This window comes from Mizuhopecten yessoensis, unplaced genomic scaffold (assembly GCF_002113885.1).
Source record: "Mizuhopecten yessoensis strain PY_sf001 unplaced genomic scaffold, ASM211388v2 scaffold11145, whole genome shotgun sequence".
In the NCBI taxonomy this organism is placed as follows: Eukaryota; Metazoa; Mollusca; class Bivalvia; order Pectinida; family Pectinidae; genus Mizuhopecten; species Mizuhopecten yessoensis.
The window spans coordinates 870,714-890,460 of record NW_018408902.1 but is presented as its reverse complement, the minus strand read 5'-3'; the positions used below and the strand labels follow the sequence as shown (position 1 = coordinate 890,460).

Here is a 19,747-nt window from a genome sequence, read left to right as displayed (position 1 = left end):
GATGTAGCAAGCTTACCTTAATAGGGCAGATGTAGCAAGCTTACCTTAATAGGGCAGATGTAGCAAGCTTACCTTAATAGGGCAGATGTAGCAAGCTTACCTTAATAGGGCAGATGTAGCAAGCTTACCTTAATAGGGCTGATGTAGCAAGCTTACCTTAATAGGGCAGATGTAGCAAGCTTACCTTAATAGGGCAGGTGTAGCATGATTAACTTCAAAAGGAGGATAGGGATTTCTGGCAGAGTCAAAATATCATAGTTTACAATATGTATTATTTCAAATTGAAAGTAGAATGATGCAGCACCTTAATTAAGTTTTTTTTTATTTTCTGTTCAAAAACAGTTATAAACTATTGGGGGAGGATTTGGTCTTACTTTCAGGTAGGAAAAAGTCCAGAGAATCTAAGTCAAAATTCCACCCTTTTAACTGCTTCAGTTGTATTATTGTGCCATTCTTTACTGTTTCAGCCCGAGATGATAGAGCTACTTGTAAGGAATGGTGCAGATATTGACTCTAAAGCCAAAAATGGGGAGACACCTTTTGGTAAGTCTTATTACAAATGGCAGTCAGCTCTTATCCATATAGAAACACATTTTGACAGGCTGAACAGTATCCATTTTTGAACATTTCATTTACAAAAATCCAAAGCATTGGTGTAGGTACCAGTAAGGTTTGGCTCAGAAGTAAGACTTGTAAGAAAGGGCCAAAAACTTCACATGAAGGAGATTCTAAATTTTGTAAATAATAAAAAGAACTATTGTATAAAGTGTGTGTGTATTGTTACAGATTTATGTGAGGATGCTGAAATAAAACAGAAGATTCTAGACATGAAAGATGAGATAGAGAACAACAAAGCCAGTCGATCTAAAGACAACGTCCGACGACATAAACACAACACAAGATCGTAAGTAAACGTTGCCATCGGTTATATGGTCAGCAATCCCTGCGATATTGCCTATCCTGTATGGTTTGGCATCCTATTGGGAATATAGATATAATCTTCACGTTACTCACGTAACTTACCTATACAATTTGGTCACCAGAGCAGGATTTACCTGGCTGACAACCTCTCTCTCATATGTTTCCATGGAAACAGGTTTTCCATTATCATACCTGGTAGTCTCATTTTTATTAGCTGATAATTGACGTACCATTTATTTCTCGATCAAAGAGCTTTATGCTAGTTTTACAGATTTTTTGTTCAGTGTTACTGGATCTAACAACTGAATTATGATTGAGTTATTGTTTGGTTTGGAACTTTGTCAATAAAACTTAGGTAATTGTATTATTTCAACTGAACAACAAATGGTTGCTATTCATATGATAGTTATATCTTTATTGAACTTGACATCAACTTCAGATTGCCGATAATTCAAGCCAGGGAGCACTCAATTTATATTGCTCATAAAATGTCCTGGATTTTATGGATGCACTGTACATGTAAACACTGCCCCTTGACCTCCAACCTGTATGATCTGTATCAATGGCTGTGAGGGGCTATAAATAACACCAACTATGCATGTCAATTATATAAACTAATTGATGTATATATACGTACTGGAGGCATAAGCTGCCTTCAAATTAAATTCTGTTTGGCTGCTTACCCCTGTAGATATCATCAATTCATTTAGTTTGTAGACCATGCTCACCCACTGCTGTGTTGTAATGTTTTTAAAATTCTGCTTTGACATTTTGCAGACTTTAATATTTCATTTTTATCCTCATTCCTTTTGTTTTATTTTACTATTAAACCAATAAAACCAATGTATTGTGAATAAATCATATTTTGGGTCCGTTGCTCATTTTAAGGGAACTATGTTATGTATTCTGGATAAATCATATTTTGGGGGTGTTTCTCATTTTAGCGGTACATCTTCCACGTGAGTAAATTAACACTAAATGATAGACTATTCTGACTTAATAGTTCCTCAACGTATTAATACTCGCTGTTGACTCACCTCTCCTTACGCTAATGGTACATTTGGTTCAAATACTGATTTGTTTTTCTTTATTTGAAAAGAAATGTTAAAGAAGACAGACAGGGTACTTACTGCCTTAAAGCTTTTCCTTGTTAGTGTAATTTTAAAGAGTACGGCAAATACTTTCACCAATTATGTGAATGATGAAAGCTTCATTTTTTTCAATGGTATTAGAGGGAAAAGTAGTTATGCTTTCAAGTCTAATAAAAGATATTGAGAAAAAAGTATGTGTCCATTAGTTACGGAGATGGTAAGTGAATACTTTCTAAACATCCCAGTGCCATAAAGTGACTGGGGAGATAGGTGAGTCGGCTGTGTAGACATCTCTCCTCTTAGACACAACTCAAAAAACACAGAAATATCATTTGGATCTTAAAGATTCACAAACACAAAACTTTTATTTCGTAATCTCTCGTCGTGTACTACCTTCGTAAGCATGTACTTTTATTTCAACTTATGACATATACATACATTTTACTTTGTAGCCCTTTTTGCTTGCTTTTTAACACTCCGTGGTAATAGCTTATGTTCTGACATTTGCTCCTGGATTATAAGTGTCTAGTGTTGTATAGTTCTAATCCCTCAACACTGTGAGGTATACTAATACAAACTCAACGGATCACATTATTTTAAGAGGGTTCTTACTGAGGTTCTTTTAGAAAATTTTACGCCTCATATTTTAATTACTTTATCTTTTTCAAACACAATAATGATTCATTATATTTGGTGTGTATCACCATTTTAAAATTCAAGGATAACTTACACAGGGTGATATACTCAGGAATCGGGTTGTTTGTTCGTTCGTCAGACTGTAGAGAGAATGTTTTCCGGACAACAACTCATACTGTTTTCACCTCATTTTCTGTTACTCCATTGATGTAGTCACTGCACCCAGAAGTAGTGCACCTGGCCTTAATTTTTTAAATCGGCTATTTTATGGGAGTTATTTTCTTTGTACAATATTAGTTACTGATACACCCTTTTTCTATCTTTCTTTTTCTTTTGGGAGTGTAGGTTATTTATTCGCCCTGTGGAGTACAGTTCTTATTGCTCTTGTTGATTTAGCACTATTAATGTGAAGTGTGTGTCAAAGTAAACAAGAGGTTACACTCGTTTCTCTCTCTACGTCAACAATTACATACATTAGTTGTAACAAACAAACCTTCCTTAATTCCTCACCTTTTTTCTATGTATAATAACCCCAATATGTTTCTAAATTTACTCTAAATTCACTTGCTATCAAAATGTCGACAGCATTGTGTACAGATATCAGACCTATAAACATCATTGTGTATAGATATCGGACCTATAAACATCGTTGTGTATAGATATCAGACCTATAAACATCGTTGTGTATAGATATCGGACCTATAAACATCATTGTGTATAGATATCAGACCTATAAACATCGGTGTGTAGAGATATAAGACCTATAAACATCGGTGTGTAGAGATATCAAACCTAAAAACATCAGTGTGTAGAGATATCAGACCTATAAACATCGTTGTGTAGAGATATCAGACCTATAAGCATCGTTGTGTATAGATATCAGACCTATAAACATCGTTGTGTTTAGATATCAGACCTATAAACATCGTTGTGTAGAGATATCAGACCTATAACCATCGTTGTGTAGAGATATCAGACCTATAAACACCGTTGTGTAGAGATATCAGACCTATAAACATCGTTGTGTATAGAGATCAGACCTATAAACATCATTGTGTATAGATATCGGACCTATAAACATCGTTGTGTATAGATATCAGACCTATAAACATCATTGTGTAGAGATATCAGACCTATAAACATCGTTGTGTATAGAGATCAGACCTATAAACATCATTGTGTATAGATATCAGACCTATAAACATCGATGTGTATAGATATCAGACCTATAAACATCGTTGTATATAGATATCAGACCTATAAACATCATTGTGTATAGATATCGGACCTATAAACATCGTTGTGTATAGATATCAGACCTATAAACATCGTTGTATATAGATATCAGACCTATAAACATCATTGTGTAGAGATATCAGCCCTATAAACATCGTTGTGTATAGATATCAGACCTATAAACATCATTGTGTATAGATATCGGACCTATAAACATCGTTGTGTATAGATATCAGACCTATAAACATCGTTGTATATAGATATCAGACCTATAAACATCATTGTGTAGAGATATCAGCCCTATAAACATCGTTGTGTATAGATATCAGACCTATAAACATCATTGTGTATAGATATCAGACCTATAAACATCGGGGTATAGATATATCAGACCTATAAACATCGGTGTGTAGAGATATCAGACCTATATTGTGAAGAGTAAATGTCTGTGTCAATAATCTTTTTAGTAAATCTTGAATTGTATGGATTCAACTTTCAAATCTTTTAAATTTTTGATTAGAGGAAAAGGTCATACATAATGTATGGTGAAGAAAATGTCATTATCAAGCAATTGCTTAAGTATGTATGAATTATTTGTTATCTTATTTTTTTTATTTTTTTTTTTACCTCTGTGAGATCTGTGAAATAGAAAAACTTATCTGTGAAAAATGTTTGGAAATTAGGATTTTAGGAAGTCAGTATTTTTGTACATATCTGTTGTCATTTGTAGTGCTGAATTGCACATATCACCATAAATAAAAAGTACACAATACTCAAACTTACCAAAAATGATGAATATGGAAGGAAAAATCCATATACTTTGTGTTGTGTTTTAAATCTTTCTTTTAATAAATATGTTTTTATCGTGGTAATCCAGTAGTCTCCCTTGAATAATCCAGGTTTTGGTGTTTCATTTTCAGCTTTTCTAATAGTTCCACCTCAGTATATAGTTCCAGTACCTCTCTGAGTGACAAACCACACAGGTATCCCCTTCATCCACCCCTTTATATCACAGGTTGTGGTTAACTTGCCTCTATAACGATGACTTCTAAGTTTCTTATGAATTTTTCACATTCAGCAAAAACGTTAACAGCCATTAATATAAGCTGCTATTACAGGGATCCCTGTGATGAGGAGACGGAGACCCTAAGACCACAAAATCTGCACACAACATTTTAAAAATATTGTTTCAAATCTTAAACTTAACAATCATTTGAAATGACGAACTGAACTTAATCTTGTTCGCTTCAATTGTGAACAACTTTTTGTGAAAAATACACTCAATGCTTCAAACCTATTTGAAACCAACTTTCCTTTATATCTATTTTGATGGTAGCAGCATCTGCATGTGATTAATTGTCAAAAGAATCCCTGCAGTGCATCATGTTCTAAATGCAAGTTCATCCTAACCTGAGGCTTTTGCCCATCATTTGCCCATCTTTTACCTAGCTAGACACTGTAGCTCAATGGTATATGATGTGACTCAGTCAGTCTAGTAAACTTCCAATTTAGCCACTCATACTGGAGTTAAAAATTCAATTTTTCAAAACCTCTCTTACCAGGCAAATTATGCAATCAATCATACTGGAAGGAATTCATCATGCAATGGTCTAAACAGCTTTGTCGACTTTATAGGTTCCACAGTTAGCAGAGTTCCCTGAATGTCAACTATGATAAATAACATATTACCCTGGTGAGCTGACATAACTGAGGATAAAACAGCATTGTATGAAAAGAATTGCAAAATTTGCCCAGAAAGATATTTGGAGAAGAATGAGTTGCTAAATTTGAAGTTTACAAGAAATTTCTCGAAGCTTTATGTCTGTATATAAAAATGAAAGCAATATTGGTTCAAACAAACAACAGTTCAAATATGTTGCTAACTTTCAAGTTCTTACGAGGCAAGAAAGCACAGTTTGTCTGATCTTAATTTAAGTAGGCCACTGAGCTATGTATGTACAGCTAGATCCTATCCTCTACAATCCTGGGGCTCTAAAACAGGGATATATCTTTACATGTTATAAACCATTGTTTTATGGAGTTATTTTGACAATAATTCTATTTTAAAAGTAAAATGTAATTTTATTTTGAGGATAATCTATTTTGTCATTGAAATTCATAACTGATAGCGAGTTTTACTTGAATTTTTATACTGATTTTAGTTGACGTCGTTGACAAAACAATATACATCTAAATGTTCAGAATCCAATGATTTAATGGTATGACCTCGCATGTCAACTGAAAAGAAGTGTACACTATGGTTTTGAAATAACATGAAGAGATCGTAACCTTCTAATATCAAAACGGTCCTGGTTTTGAGGTATCTAATCATTTCCTCTTCATGTTTACATTATCATAAACCAAGGCAGTCTAAATCATGTAACACTCAAACCAATGTGGCCAAGTTTACAAGTCAGTAATGTGACAGTCACATCAAAGTGTAATTAATTGACAATTAATGATCATTCAAAGATTTAATGACCGAACAAGTCAGTACATCTGTCTTAATCTTATAATCTGTAGAATATACTATTTTGAAACTTTTTAGATTATTTTTTTCTATAACATAAGTTAACCTCCGTTGGACATACAAGGGGAGATAACTTGGAGAAAGGGTAATTACTACACCTGTTTGTGATTGGCTGCTTTGTATATGACTACCCGAGTTTGCCTGCCAGTTACCCATTAGATGTTGTTATATATGGGACAGACAAACGTTACATCTCTATGCGTTATAACCAGTTTTATGTAGTATTGTATTTGGTCATGTGACACAGATGGGATGGAGCTAGACATCATAATTTAAGTATATACAAAATTGCAAATTGAAGCTGCATGTTTGTATTCATACAACATGTAGGTATACCATATTCAGTGGACAGTGCGTCAAAATTGTATGCAATATTATTAAAACTTGTCCTGTGAGAGAGAATGATATGAAGAATGGACTAGAGTATTCACTCTTAAATCTAGCTTTTGACTTGCTTTACTCTAAAAGAATAGGTAAATCTACCGGTATGTTACTGGCCAATCTGAATAGGTGTTGGTTCCTTTATGGACTGGTAGCTTACACGGATTCAAAAAACATGAATTGTGGAAAAAATTCAGCTGGAATCTGCAGTTCATTTTCTTTAAAGGTATTTGATATACAATTTACTAAGTTGGCTGTTGCTGCAAAACACAAATATTGAAACAGAAGTTCCAATACTGAGAGACTCCTACATCAGACACAGTAATAGGACCAGCAGATATAAGAGATATTTGGTGTGGCTCTCTTTACTTGACCTAGGAGTAGTCTCACGCTAGCCTGAATGACCAAACTTGAGCTGAGCTATTGTGATGAAGAGAACTGTAAGGCCCCTAGGGCTTGCATGGTCCCACCAAGACTGCCTGGACAAGGGAATGTCCATGATATAGTGTCTGACAGAGCGGTATGGTCTGTGTGCTTATCAACCAAGCTCAGATCGGCTCAGGGGAGCAATAGTTCTGTATAGAAATTGGCCACGATATATTGGTCTGGTGATGTGGACTTCTAACCAGACAGCCCACTATTAGCTTGGGATAAACACCCCAAAGTCGCACATACAAGGCAAACGTTGTGGCGACATTGATTGCTATACATATCTATACCACAATTCTGCTGTCTGTATTCACACCAACTGTCAAGAGAAGCACTCGTACACATTGTGTTGGCCTCCTGTAAACAGGAATGGACAGCTCCGAGGCTTCTTTGTTTGGTCGATGATTATAAATGTTGTATGAACAAAACATTTTGGAGGAAGCATTTTGTTGTTTTCAGAGATCAGCTTTCAGAATTTTCTGTCAAAGATTTGTTTTGGTCTGACTTTATTTATCGTTAAAGTGCTATGTAGAATTTTGTCTGACGTTACTTGTGCATTTGTAGGTCATTTCAAAATTCACAAAATGTCTTGTTCAAGATCGTTAGCAACAAAATTTGTGTGGACAAGAGTACTATGACCCTTAAAAGGAAACTTACCACGTTTAAATCAAGTGAACTTACATCGATAACAAGGTCAAAGGTCATGGGTAGTTTATAGGAAAAGCTTTGACTGATGGTCATTAGGATCAGCAGCAGTAAATTGGAGGGGGTCAAAGGTAACAAATGCCACTATCAGTAATTAGATTACATGGACCTCGATGAAATGGTATCTTTCCTATGGCAATATGTGTTTACTGGTCAGTAAAGATGTGTAGATAGTATACTCCATCCCAAGCTCTTCAGATCACTTACTAGTGTGTCTGTAGTTCATAGGTTATGTTTGTAGAAAGTCGATCTGCATGGTGTAAGATCCCATTTTTCAACCAGCGCTATTTTCTAGCAAAAAAATAAATAAATAGTGTAATTACTTTTCCATTTATTAATTAGGATCCCGTATCGGAGATACGCGTGCCCTATAGTAATCACTCTGTCTGTCTGTCTGTCTGTCTGTCCGTCCACAAATTTTGTTCCTGGCTGATAACTTCGGTATTTATTGACCGATGCACATGAAACTTGGTCAAGATGTTTAGTTCACAAAAATACACATTGAGGTGAAAAGTCAAGGTCAAAGGTCAAAGGTCATTAGGTTCAAAGGTCAAGGTCAAATTTTACATCTTTTCACTGATGAACATTTTGTTATGACATTATGAAGCAAAGTTGATCAGAATTAAACAAGGAGTCAAATGACCAAAGGTCAAGGTCATCGGGTCAAGGTCATCGGGTCAGGGGTCAAGGTCAAATTTTGTAGCTTTTCACTGGTGAACATTTCGCTGTGACATTATGGAGCAAAGTTGTTTGAAATTAAACAAAGAGACACACTGAGGTAAAAAGTGGAGGTCAAAGGTCAAGGTCATTAGGTTCAAAGGTCAAGGTCAAATTTAACATCTTTTCACTGATGAACATTTTGTTATGACATTATGATGCAAAGTTGATCAGAATTAAACAAGGAGACAACTGACCAAAGGTCAAGGTCATCTGGTCAGGGGTCAAGGCCAAATTTTGTATCTTTTCACTGGTGAACATTTCGCTATGACACTTTGAAGCAATGTAGCGCAGATTAAACAAGGAATCAATTGACCAAAGGTCAAGATCACTGGGTCAAAGGTCAAGGTTAAATGTTGTATCTTTTCCTTGATGAACATTTTGTTATGACATTATGAAGCAATGTTGTTCAGAACTTAACACAGAGTCAACTGACCGTCATTAGGTCCAGGTTACGGGTTTCAAAGGGTCAAGGTCAAGTTTTGTATTTTCACTGATGAACATTTTGTTATGATATTAAGGAGCAAGGTTGGTCGGAATTAAAGAATAAATCAACTGACCAAAGATCAGGGTCACTGGGTTAATGGTCAAGGTCATTTGGGTCCAAAGGTCAAAGACAAAGTGGATCTCTGACTTTGACCCTGGCTTTTGATGGAGGAGGTATATAAGGTTAAATAAAACAATTCAAAGCTAACAAATGAGTATTGCACCAGTATTTACATTTCTGTTAGCCCAGCAAATATGGAGGTGGAAGGAAACAAGACTCACATCATAGTACATGTAAAATGTATATTTTGCTTCCTTGCGATTCTTTTTGGAATTCCACATATCAAACGTCAAGCTCAGCTATATGGGCAGATTGCTTCTTGATGATTATGGGGGATATATTGCCACAAAACTGGGCCTTTACTGACCTGTCAGTGTTCTAGTTGCAGTCCTTATCTGTAATTGAATATTACATCTAATTTTGAATTTAGGATATTTGAAGAATGCATGCATATTTTATTATTTTAGAATAGCTATTTGTCCATCAACTATGTATCATTACTTTTTGAGTTAAATGAAGAATATTGATGAAATGTAAGCAAAGCATAGGAATGAGACATTTGAGATCGAAGACAAATTTCATAGTACATATGTATCAAGAATAAAGAAAAACATAAAAGTATTTCCTTATAATATTGGCATTTGTGTTATTTTTAATTACAGTGCATTCTCCTGCATGTGCTTTTCTGTTACATTTTCAGTTTATGTTGTTTATTCAGTTTTGTTCAATATTTCTAGCATGTTTAAAAATCATATTATTTGCTTTGTTTTACAACAAAATTGTACATCTTGATTATCATGGCTGTATGCTTATTTTAACATGTTTCAAATAATCAAATTGCATTTCAATGTCTTGTATTTTACATTATTATTTTAAACTTTAGTAACCATCTCATTCAGGGGTATTTTAAAACAAAGGCACTTCATCAATGAAAACTAATTAAAAACAAATCAAGTAGCTATTTCGAAAATTGAATTGGTAACGAAAATTGACTGTTGATAGAACGATATGGAATGAAGTTGATAAATCTCTGGGAGTAGTGTCTGCTTGCAGCTGTAATTGATCTCATTGATGGAGAATTAGATCTCCAATGCGTCCTAAAAGCTGGAAAATAGAGATAATCATATTGATTCCACCGTTACTGATAAATCTCTTCAGGCTTTGATGGTGGGTAGTCTCCCTTGAATTTGGTGTAATCAACTCTTGGTCAAAATTTCTGTGTTCTAGAGATCTAGAGGAAAAGATATTGACCCAAACATTGATTCATCTACATTTAAAGGCTCTTACAAATGTATAAATGTTAAAAACAGGCTGGGGAATGTGTCTGTAGAAGCAATGTAAATTCAATCAAATCCTTAAAATCTTTTGGTCGCTAATATCTGTGTATATGGATCCCTCTTTTGAATTGACTATATCATCAAGTAAACATTTTGTTACCTACAGAGCCGAAATATATGTCTTTTCTCACCGTTTTCTTTAACCATTGACTGAGGTGTGACTTGCTTATACAATAGAGAGACTATTTCTTTCAGACATAAGGGAACCGCCCAAGATCAACACCTCAGGTAGTAACCTATATTGGAACACTTACGCCATAGATTTGCAGTGTTCTGATTGGCTCTGATATCAGTACCCATGGTTTTAGGGTTATCATGGGAATCGGCATTTGATTGCCATTGTTTACTAACTGTAATAAATAACTCATTTAGTATATCTACCAATAAATGAGAATGGGCCTTTTGTGTTTTGTTATTAGGTTTTTCATATAATTGTTTCATACTAAATATTGCATGTTGTTTTTTAGCTCACCTGGGCCGAAGGGCCAAGTGAGCTTATGCCATGGCGCAGCGTCCGTCAACTTTTTCCTTTAAAACGCTAATAGTCCTGAACGGCTCTGAGGATTTTGACCAAATTTGGTCTGGAGCATCATTGGCCAAAGGGTTCTCAGTTTTGTATATTCTTTGGGGGCAGATGGGTGGCTATTAGGGGAAATAGAGGAAAACATTAAAGATAGTTCTCCTTCTGTACCGTTGAAGGGATTTTAACCAAACTTGTTCTAGAGAATCTTTGGGCAAAGGAAATTGAATATTTATAAATGGAAGATGTGCCCTTCCCCCCAGGAGCAGAGGAGTGGGGCCCATTAAGGGAAATAGAGAAAACTATTTTCCCTTCTGTACAAAACAAATGAAGGGATTTAAACCAAATGTGGTCTGAAGCATGCTTAGGGGAAAAAGGTGCATGTGAAGCCCAATAGGGGAAATAGAGTAAATTGAGACATAACATGGAAACTCATTTTCTTGGTGTCTTTCCCACCAAAACAGATTTATATGTAGTTCTTCTTGCAACTTTGTTTCTTGTACTCCTTTGATAAACCTGTATAGTTCTCAGCAGGTTTTAAATTGAAAAATAAAATACCAGGTGAGCTATTAAGGCCCCTGGGCCTCTTGTTTTGTATAACTGTATGCTCAGATATTTATAAGCTTTTAGTGAAATTAGAAAAAACTTGTTCAGCTTGAGGTTTGTTCAGATGACAACAGGTGATACAATAACGTATTTGACCGCAAATAAGCTCCCTCTCGCAAATAAGCCCCCTCCCTACTTTGGCAAATGTCCTGGGAACAGGGTGGGTGCCTGCAATTAAGCCCCCTCCCTAATTTTGTCTCCTTCTCAAAAAAAAATGAATGTCAATTTTTGTCTCTGACATAAGTAAATTAGCTAAATGGATGATGTAAACATAACAAAATATCTAGATGGCTTAACTTAAAGTATAACATCGTCATACACATGAACAACATACTGTTTAGTATTGATGTAACACAAAACTTGTCAAAACCGAATTGGACAGAAACTATGATGCTGCAGAAAAAATACTATGAAATCAGATGCTACCTTACTAAATACTACACATACGAGAGACCATATATGGTATTTGTTCAATTTATTAATACAGTTATTTCTGATAAAAGACTTTAAGTCAACATCAACATTGAAGAAATTGGGGATTAGGAATTTCAATAACATATGTAGTCTGATACACATATAATTAAAGTGTTTTTTGTGTGTGTTTGAAGCGAATCATATATACTTTTTATGCATGTTTTTTCATGTTTTTTGTTTTTACAACTATATTGCACTAGATTAACTTTTTAAAATTATATTAGACATGGCCAGTATTGTGCTACTGTTATAACATTGGGTCACACATGTGACAGACAGTACCAGTTTTGTAGTAATGTTATAACATTGTGTCACACATGTGACAGACAGTAGCAGTATTGTAGTAATGTTATAAAATTAGGTCCCACGTGTGCCAAGACAGCACCAGTATTGTACTACTGTTATAACGTTTGGTCACACATATGACAGGCAGTACCAGTAGTGTAGTAATGTTATAACATTAAGTCACACATGTGACAGACAGTGCCAGTATTGTACTACTGTTATAACGTTTGGTCACACATATGACAGGCAGTACCAGTATTGAAGTAATGTTATAACATTAGGTCCCACGTGTTGCAAGACAGTACCAGTATTGTTCTACTGTTATAACATTGGGTCACACATTTGACAGACAGTACCAGGATTGTATTAATGTTATAACATTTGGTCACACAAGTGACAGACAGTACCAGTATTGTATTAATGTTATAACATTAGGTCACCCGTGTGACAAGACAGTACCAGTATTGTTCTACTGTTATAACATTTGGTCAAACATTTGACAAGACATTACCAGTATTGTCCTACTGTTATAACATTGGGTCACACATGGGACAGACAGTACCAGTATTGTATTAATGTTATAACATTAGGTCACCCGTGTGACAAGACAGTACCAGTATTGTGCTACTGTTATAACTTTGGGTCACACATGTGACAGACATTACCAGTATTGTAGTAATGTTATAAAATTAGGTCCCACGTGTGCCAAGACAGCACCAGTATTGTACTACTGTTATAACATTGGGTCACCCATGTGACAGACAGTACCAGTTTTGTAGTAATGTTATGACATTGTGTCACAACTGTGACAGACAGTACCAGGATTGTACTACTGTTATAACATTGGGTCACCCATGTGACAGACAGTACCAGTAGTGTAGTAATGTTATAACATTAGGTCACACTTGTGACAGACAGTACCAGTATTGTAGTAATGTTATGACATTGGGTCACACATGTGACAGACAGTACCAGTATTGTACTACTGTTATAACATTTGGTCACAGACAGTCAGTACATGTACCAGTAGTGTACTGATGTTATGACATTAGGTCACACATGTGACTTTTTTTCTCTATCCAAATAACCAACTTATCTATTCTAAATTGGGAAATCAGGTAATAGAAAAAGTTCAGATTAATTGAAGGAATATTCGGCAAAGGTCGTTATTACATAGGCCTTTTACATCTTGCAAGAATGCTTGAGGTCTGTTGTTATCTAAACGTCAATTCTAGGACAACATTGAATGTTTTCTCCCATTTAAGTGGGTTTTTTTGTACAATATTTTACAATAATAGAGAAAATAACTCTCACACAAAAAGAAGACATCACTAGTACTTCTGACACCCTTACTGATTATCTACCCTTGTTTGTAGATTATCTCCCTTACCTTGTTTTTCTGTCTGTTGCAGTGCCTCCATCAGGAGAAGTAGTATGCGTGGAGAAAAGAATCCGCTGTTTATGAAAGAAGCCAAGGAGGAGGCATTACATTTCGGCTGGAGGAAGGATAATGATGAGGATATTGTGGTAATGCTATCTATCTCAGTGGCAGCTCAATGGGACATAATAAAACAAAACCAGCAAAATTCAATCGCATTTCTGGCCCTTACAATTTAAAAAAGGAAAAAGAAGTCACCATGAATCTCACATAGAAATATGAAAACCCTAGTTTGAATGGTTCATTTCATCAGATGTGTCATCTGTTATCTGCTAGTCTGAAAACACTTGACAAGTATTTCAATTCTACACTTGAAATCAAAATCATTAAAATGTCATTCAGATTGTAACTCACGATTGAATTAATATGCAAATGCACCTCATAGATGTCATGTAATGTGTTACAAGTTTCACCTATTTGAAATTTAATGATTATAACTTGCTTTACCAGTCCTTACCTGTGACCTAGCTGGGAGGACTTTTATTTACCAGTCCTTACCTGGGACCTAGCTGGGAGGACTTTTATTTTCCAGTCCTTACCTGTGACCTAGATGGGAGGACTTGTATTTACCCGTCCTTACCTGTGACCTAGATGGGAGGACTTGTATTTACCCGTCCTTACCTGTGACCTAGATGGGAGGACTTGTATTTACCATTCCTTACCTGTGACCTAGCTGCGAGGACTTGTATTTACCAGGCCTTACCTGTGACCTAGCTGGGAAGACTTGTATTTACCAGTCCTTCCCTGTGACCTAGCTGAGAGGACTTGTATTTACCAGGCCTTACCTGTGACCTAGCTGGGAAGACTTGTATTTACCAGTCCTTCCCTGTGACCTAGCTGGGAGTACTTGTATTTACCAGTCCTTGCCTGTGACCTAGCTGGGAGTACTTGTATTTACCAGTCCTTACATGTGACCTAGCTGGGAGGACTTGTATTTACCCGTCCTTACCTGTGACCTAGATGGGAGGACTTGTATTTACCATTCCTTACCTGTGACCTAGCTGGGAAGACTTGTATTTACCAGTCCTTCCCTGTGACCTAGCTGAGAGGACTTGTATTTACCAGGCCTTACCTGTGACCTAGCTGAGAGGACTTGTATTTACCAGTCCCTACCTGTGACCTAGCTGGGAAGACTTGTATTTACCAGTCCTTACATGTGACCTAGCTGGGAGGACTTGTATTTACCAGTCCTTACCTGTGACCTAGCTGGGAGGACTTGTATTGTACTGTGGTGTAGAATTCATTCCATACTTTTATCTGTGCTATGTATTTTGAGTGGATCACTATTGCACTAGTATTTTACCAGAACACATCATATGTATAATACTGGAATAATCTCACTTTTGTTAACGGGAATTTTTTCCCAAACTGAGAAACTTTATTGAGTTAAAACATCTTATTAATTGGAACGATACATTACAATGAACCTCAAGAAATCAGAGAGATCCATTATGACACAATTATGGTATGGGATACTACCCTTGAGAGTAGAGACTCGGCAATATAGGAAAGAGGCCACTAATAAACAGACACATGTTTTGTGCAGTTCTGGAGCTGTGGAGGATGAAATTCATTTCATGTTTATCTGTTCCTTTTAAAATGATGAATAAAACAACTTCCTTCTGAACATTGGCATATCTGCATTAAATTCTCAGAAACTAATTTCCGAGACAAACAGCAAAATATCTCACAACTATATTTGATATCAGAAAAAAGTGTAGTCCTGTAAAAATGAACTTTGGTTTTATGTAGTGATTAACTTCTTAATACAAGTTGAATATTATTCCATCGCTGATGCTAGGTACAGTTTGCAATTGAATATAAATGAAAGTGACTTTTAAACCTCTTGGGTTGGGTGCTAGAAATTACAGAAAAAATGAAAATATCTTGTATTGTTACTAGCATTGAACAAAGTCATGTCATTAAGTTCTTGTTCTCACAATCATTTATATGTATTGTTACTAGCATTGAACATTGACATGTCATTAAGTTCTTGTTCTCACAATCATTTATATGTATTGTTACTAGCATTGAACATAGACATGTCATTAAGTTCTTGTTCTCACAATCATTTATATGTATTGTTACTAGCATTGAACAAAGTCATGTCATTAAGTTCTTGTTCTCACAATCATTTATATGTATTGTTACTAGCATTGAACATAGACATGTCATTAAGTTCTTGTTCTCACAATCATTTATATGTATTGTTACTAGCATTGAACAAAGTCATGTCATTAAGTTCTTGTTCTCACAATCATTTATATGTATTGTTACTAGCATTGAACATAGACATGTCATTAAGTTCTTGTTCTCACAATCATTTATATGTATTGTTACTAGCATTGAACAAAGTCATGTCATTAAGTTCTTGTTCTCACAATCATTTATATGTATTGTTACTAGCATTGAACATAGACATGTCATTAAGTTCTTGTTCTCACAATCATTTATATGTATTGTTACTAGCATTGAACAAAGTCATGTCATTAAGTTCTTGTTCTCACAATCATTTATATGTATTGTTACTAGCATTGAACATAGACATGTCATTAAGTTCTTGTTCTCACAATCATTTATATGTATTGTTACTAGCATTGAACATAGACATGTCAATAAGTTCTTGTTCTCACAATCATTTAACCTTTGAATTACAGGAAGATGAAAAGGAAAACCTCCCGTCAACAAACATTGATGATGTTCAACTTATTATTGATGACGCGGATGACAACAAGCGGAAACCTCAATCCTTTGTGGAGACTTCACTTAATGGAAATACCGACACTGTGGAATATTCTCGTAATCTTTCAGATACGATGGATAATCGCAAGCAACAGCACAGAAACAGTAAATCGAAATCACCTAATGAAACAAAAACTGTGAATCGAACTTCCACAGTAGACCGACCATCAGCCTCTAACCCAACAGCCAATCAGCAGCCAAGTCAGGAGTCAGGTCAAGGGTCAGTCCAACAGGGAGGTCCTGGGTTAACTAAAAAACACAGCTTTACAAGAAAGTCAGAACAAAGCCCACCGCAGAGGCAGAAGGCAGAACCATTTGAAGAGGAGGAAGGTATTGAAGATATTGAAGAGGAAAAGGAGGATCAATCTGCCCCAGAGTCAAATGTCAGGTACCCTTCTGGGACACCCTCCATTACTCTGGCAGACTTGAAAAAGCACCGGTCTGAGTCTCGCAGTCGTGAGAACAGTACAATTGACACACAGGTGCAGAATCTGTTCCTCAGCGGCCTCAACAGTAACAGCAAGAAATACAGCAGCTCCACACTGCCCAGGGAAGACAACTCTGACCATCATACTGACAGCAACGGCCATAATAACAATATGAAGTCTTATCCAAACCACTCGGAAGGTATACGGCGCTTCACTGCTCCTGGTCACTCGCCTGCTATTGGGGGCGATGAAAAACAGGGCTGTTGTGTCATTTTGTGATGCCTTTAGAGATGTGTTAGATTTTCTCTTAAATATGCAACAAACAATGAAACTGCAGGAAGGGTAAAATGTTCAAATGGTTACCATGAATCCTCACCTCAGAATCATTACCCCGGGAATCATCAGTGTAGTTCTATGTGATATCAATCGCTATTTGATGTACTTGTAAAAGAATATTGAAGAGATATGGAATTTGAAACAAATTTATTGCTCTACATGTGTGTATTACTGTGGAACGATTTAACAAAAGTGGATCATGTAACAATCAGAATTCCACAATGACAAAGATTTCGTTATACAGAAGTCATGTCTGTTTTAACTGGAAACTGACACCTTATATCTTTCTCCAAGTAAATTACTTCATCAAGGCTATTAGGTGATCATTATATTGATTGAAATAGAAACTCAACATCAAAATTACATAAGTTAAGTAGCTAGGGGTTACATCATTTTCCAAACTACAACAGTTAGGTTACTAGGGGTTACATCATTATCCAAGCTACATCAGTTAGGTTACTAGGGGTTACATCATTATCCAAACTACATCAGTTAGGTAACTAGGCCAAACATCATTATCAAAACTACATCAGTTAGGTTACTAGGCCTAACATCATTATCAAAACTACATCAGTTTGGTTACTAGGGGTTACATCATTATCCAAACTACATCAGTTATGCTACTAGGCCCAACATCATTATCCAAACTACATCAGTTTGGTTACTAGGGGATTCATCATTATCCAAACTACATAAGTTAGGTTACCAGGGGTTACATCATTATCAAAACTACATAAGTCGCTAGGGGTTAGTTCAATATCCAAACTACATAAGTTGCTAGGGGTTAGTTCAATATCCAGACTTCATAAGTTATTAAGGGTTAGTTCAATATACAGACTACATAAGTTACTAGGAGTTAGTTCAATATACAGAACACATAAGTTACTAGGAGTTAGTTCAATATACAGACTACATAAGTTACTAAGGGTTAGTTCAATATACAGACTACATAAGTTACTAAGGGTTAGTTCAATATACAGACTACATAAGTTTCTAAGGCTTAGTTCAATATACAGACTACATAAGTTACTAAGGGTTAGTTCAATATACAGACTACATAAGTTACTGAGGGTTAGTTCAATATACAGACCACATAAGTTACTAAGGGTTAGTTCAATATACAGAACACATAAGTTACTAGGAGTTAGTTCAATATACAGACTACATAAGTTACTAAGGGTTAGTTCAATATACAGACTACATAAGTTACTAAGGGTTAGTTCAATATACAGACCACATAAATTACTTGAGGTTAGTTCAATATACAGACTACATAAGTTACTAGGAGTTAATTCAATATACAGACTACATAAGTTACTAAGGGTTAGTTCAATATACAGACTACATAAGTTACCAAGGGTTAGTTCAATATACAGACCACATAAATTACTTAGGGTTAGTTCAATATACAGACTACATAAGTTACTAAGGGTTAGTTCAATATACAGACTACATAAGTTATTAGGGGTTAGTTCACATGTCTTAAACAACCAAACCATTGAGACCAATCACACAGTTTCAGTTTTTGTTGATATGATATATGTGATAAAACTAAAGTAAGGTATATACTACTGATTATACAGGGTTGGGGTCTATATCCACAGTAAATTACACTCTTACACATTTTGCTGTAGTTATTTGAAACTTAAGTTGGTTAGATTAGAAATATATTTATCTTTTATCAGATTTAAGCTTTGCAGAATTGGCTTGGAGTATTTATAATATTATATTTAAGAAGCACAGAATTGAAAGAAAAATATTCTAAATAGATGTAGGCCGCTTTAAGAAGTCCTCAAAATACACCTACTTTATTTACATTTATGTACTGAGGCTGCATCTGTTTTATATAAATGTGTTTATGTTACTCAGTGGTTAGAGAGGGGATGATGGAGGTAGTGATTCTGTCAAACTAGGCTACCAGGCAGCTTTGAAATATAAATTTGAGCTGTAATTCAAAGCGCAAGTTAATCACTAAAGTGTTTTTTCTGTATAAATAAGTCATTATTCTTTGACCATCTTACCAGGCCAAGAGAAGTACTGGTACAAATGTACTATATACACAGCGACTTCAGAAATCTGTTTAGGGCCTGTAGAAACACTGGTTAGATGTACGGTGACATAGTTCATCTAACAGGGTCTGGAGGAACACACCTGTAACACAGCTTCTTCTGACATCTAACCGGGCCTAGCAGGACACTGGTTAGGTGTACATATTGACTTCCATAGTAATTACACGTAATCAAATGCTCAATTATAGATAAAGACTTTTTCTGTGTAGATATGTGATGAGAGTATTATTAAAGTTAACTGATTTTATTGGTGATAAGCACATTGATCACAAGTGAATCTGGAATGTTAATTCTTTATTTGAAAAGATGTGAAGACTTT

At 35.4% G+C, this 19,747-nt stretch overlaps 1 protein-coding gene across 5 annotated transcripts in view; it reads left to right on the top strand.

Moving 5' to 3' along the window:
* LOC110466865 (protein phosphatase 1 regulatory subunit 16A-like) overlaps window positions 1-18,651 on the top strand; it is a 74,721-nt gene extending 56,070 nt beyond the window's left edge. For 3 of the 5 annotated variants that reach the window (XM_021523662.1, XM_021523663.1, XM_021523664.1), the window contains 5 exons: window positions 468-543; window positions 787-904; window positions 4,805-4,867; window positions 13,828-13,942; window positions 16,511-18,651. In XM_021523662.1, coding sequence (XP_021379337.1) covers window positions 468-543; window positions 787-904; window positions 4,805-4,867; window positions 13,828-13,942; window positions 16,511-17,302 — 1,164 coding nt within the window. In that variant the 3' untranslated portion in view covers window positions 17,303-18,651. Of the gene's footprint in view, window positions 1-467; window positions 544-786; window positions 905-1,865; window positions 1,881-4,804; window positions 4,868-13,827; window positions 13,943-16,510 lie in introns of all 5 variants that reach the window. The other 2 variants (XM_021523665.1, XM_021523666.1) reach the window with 2 other exon arrangements.
* The last annotated feature ends 1,096 nt before the right edge of the window (window positions 18,652-19,747 follow it).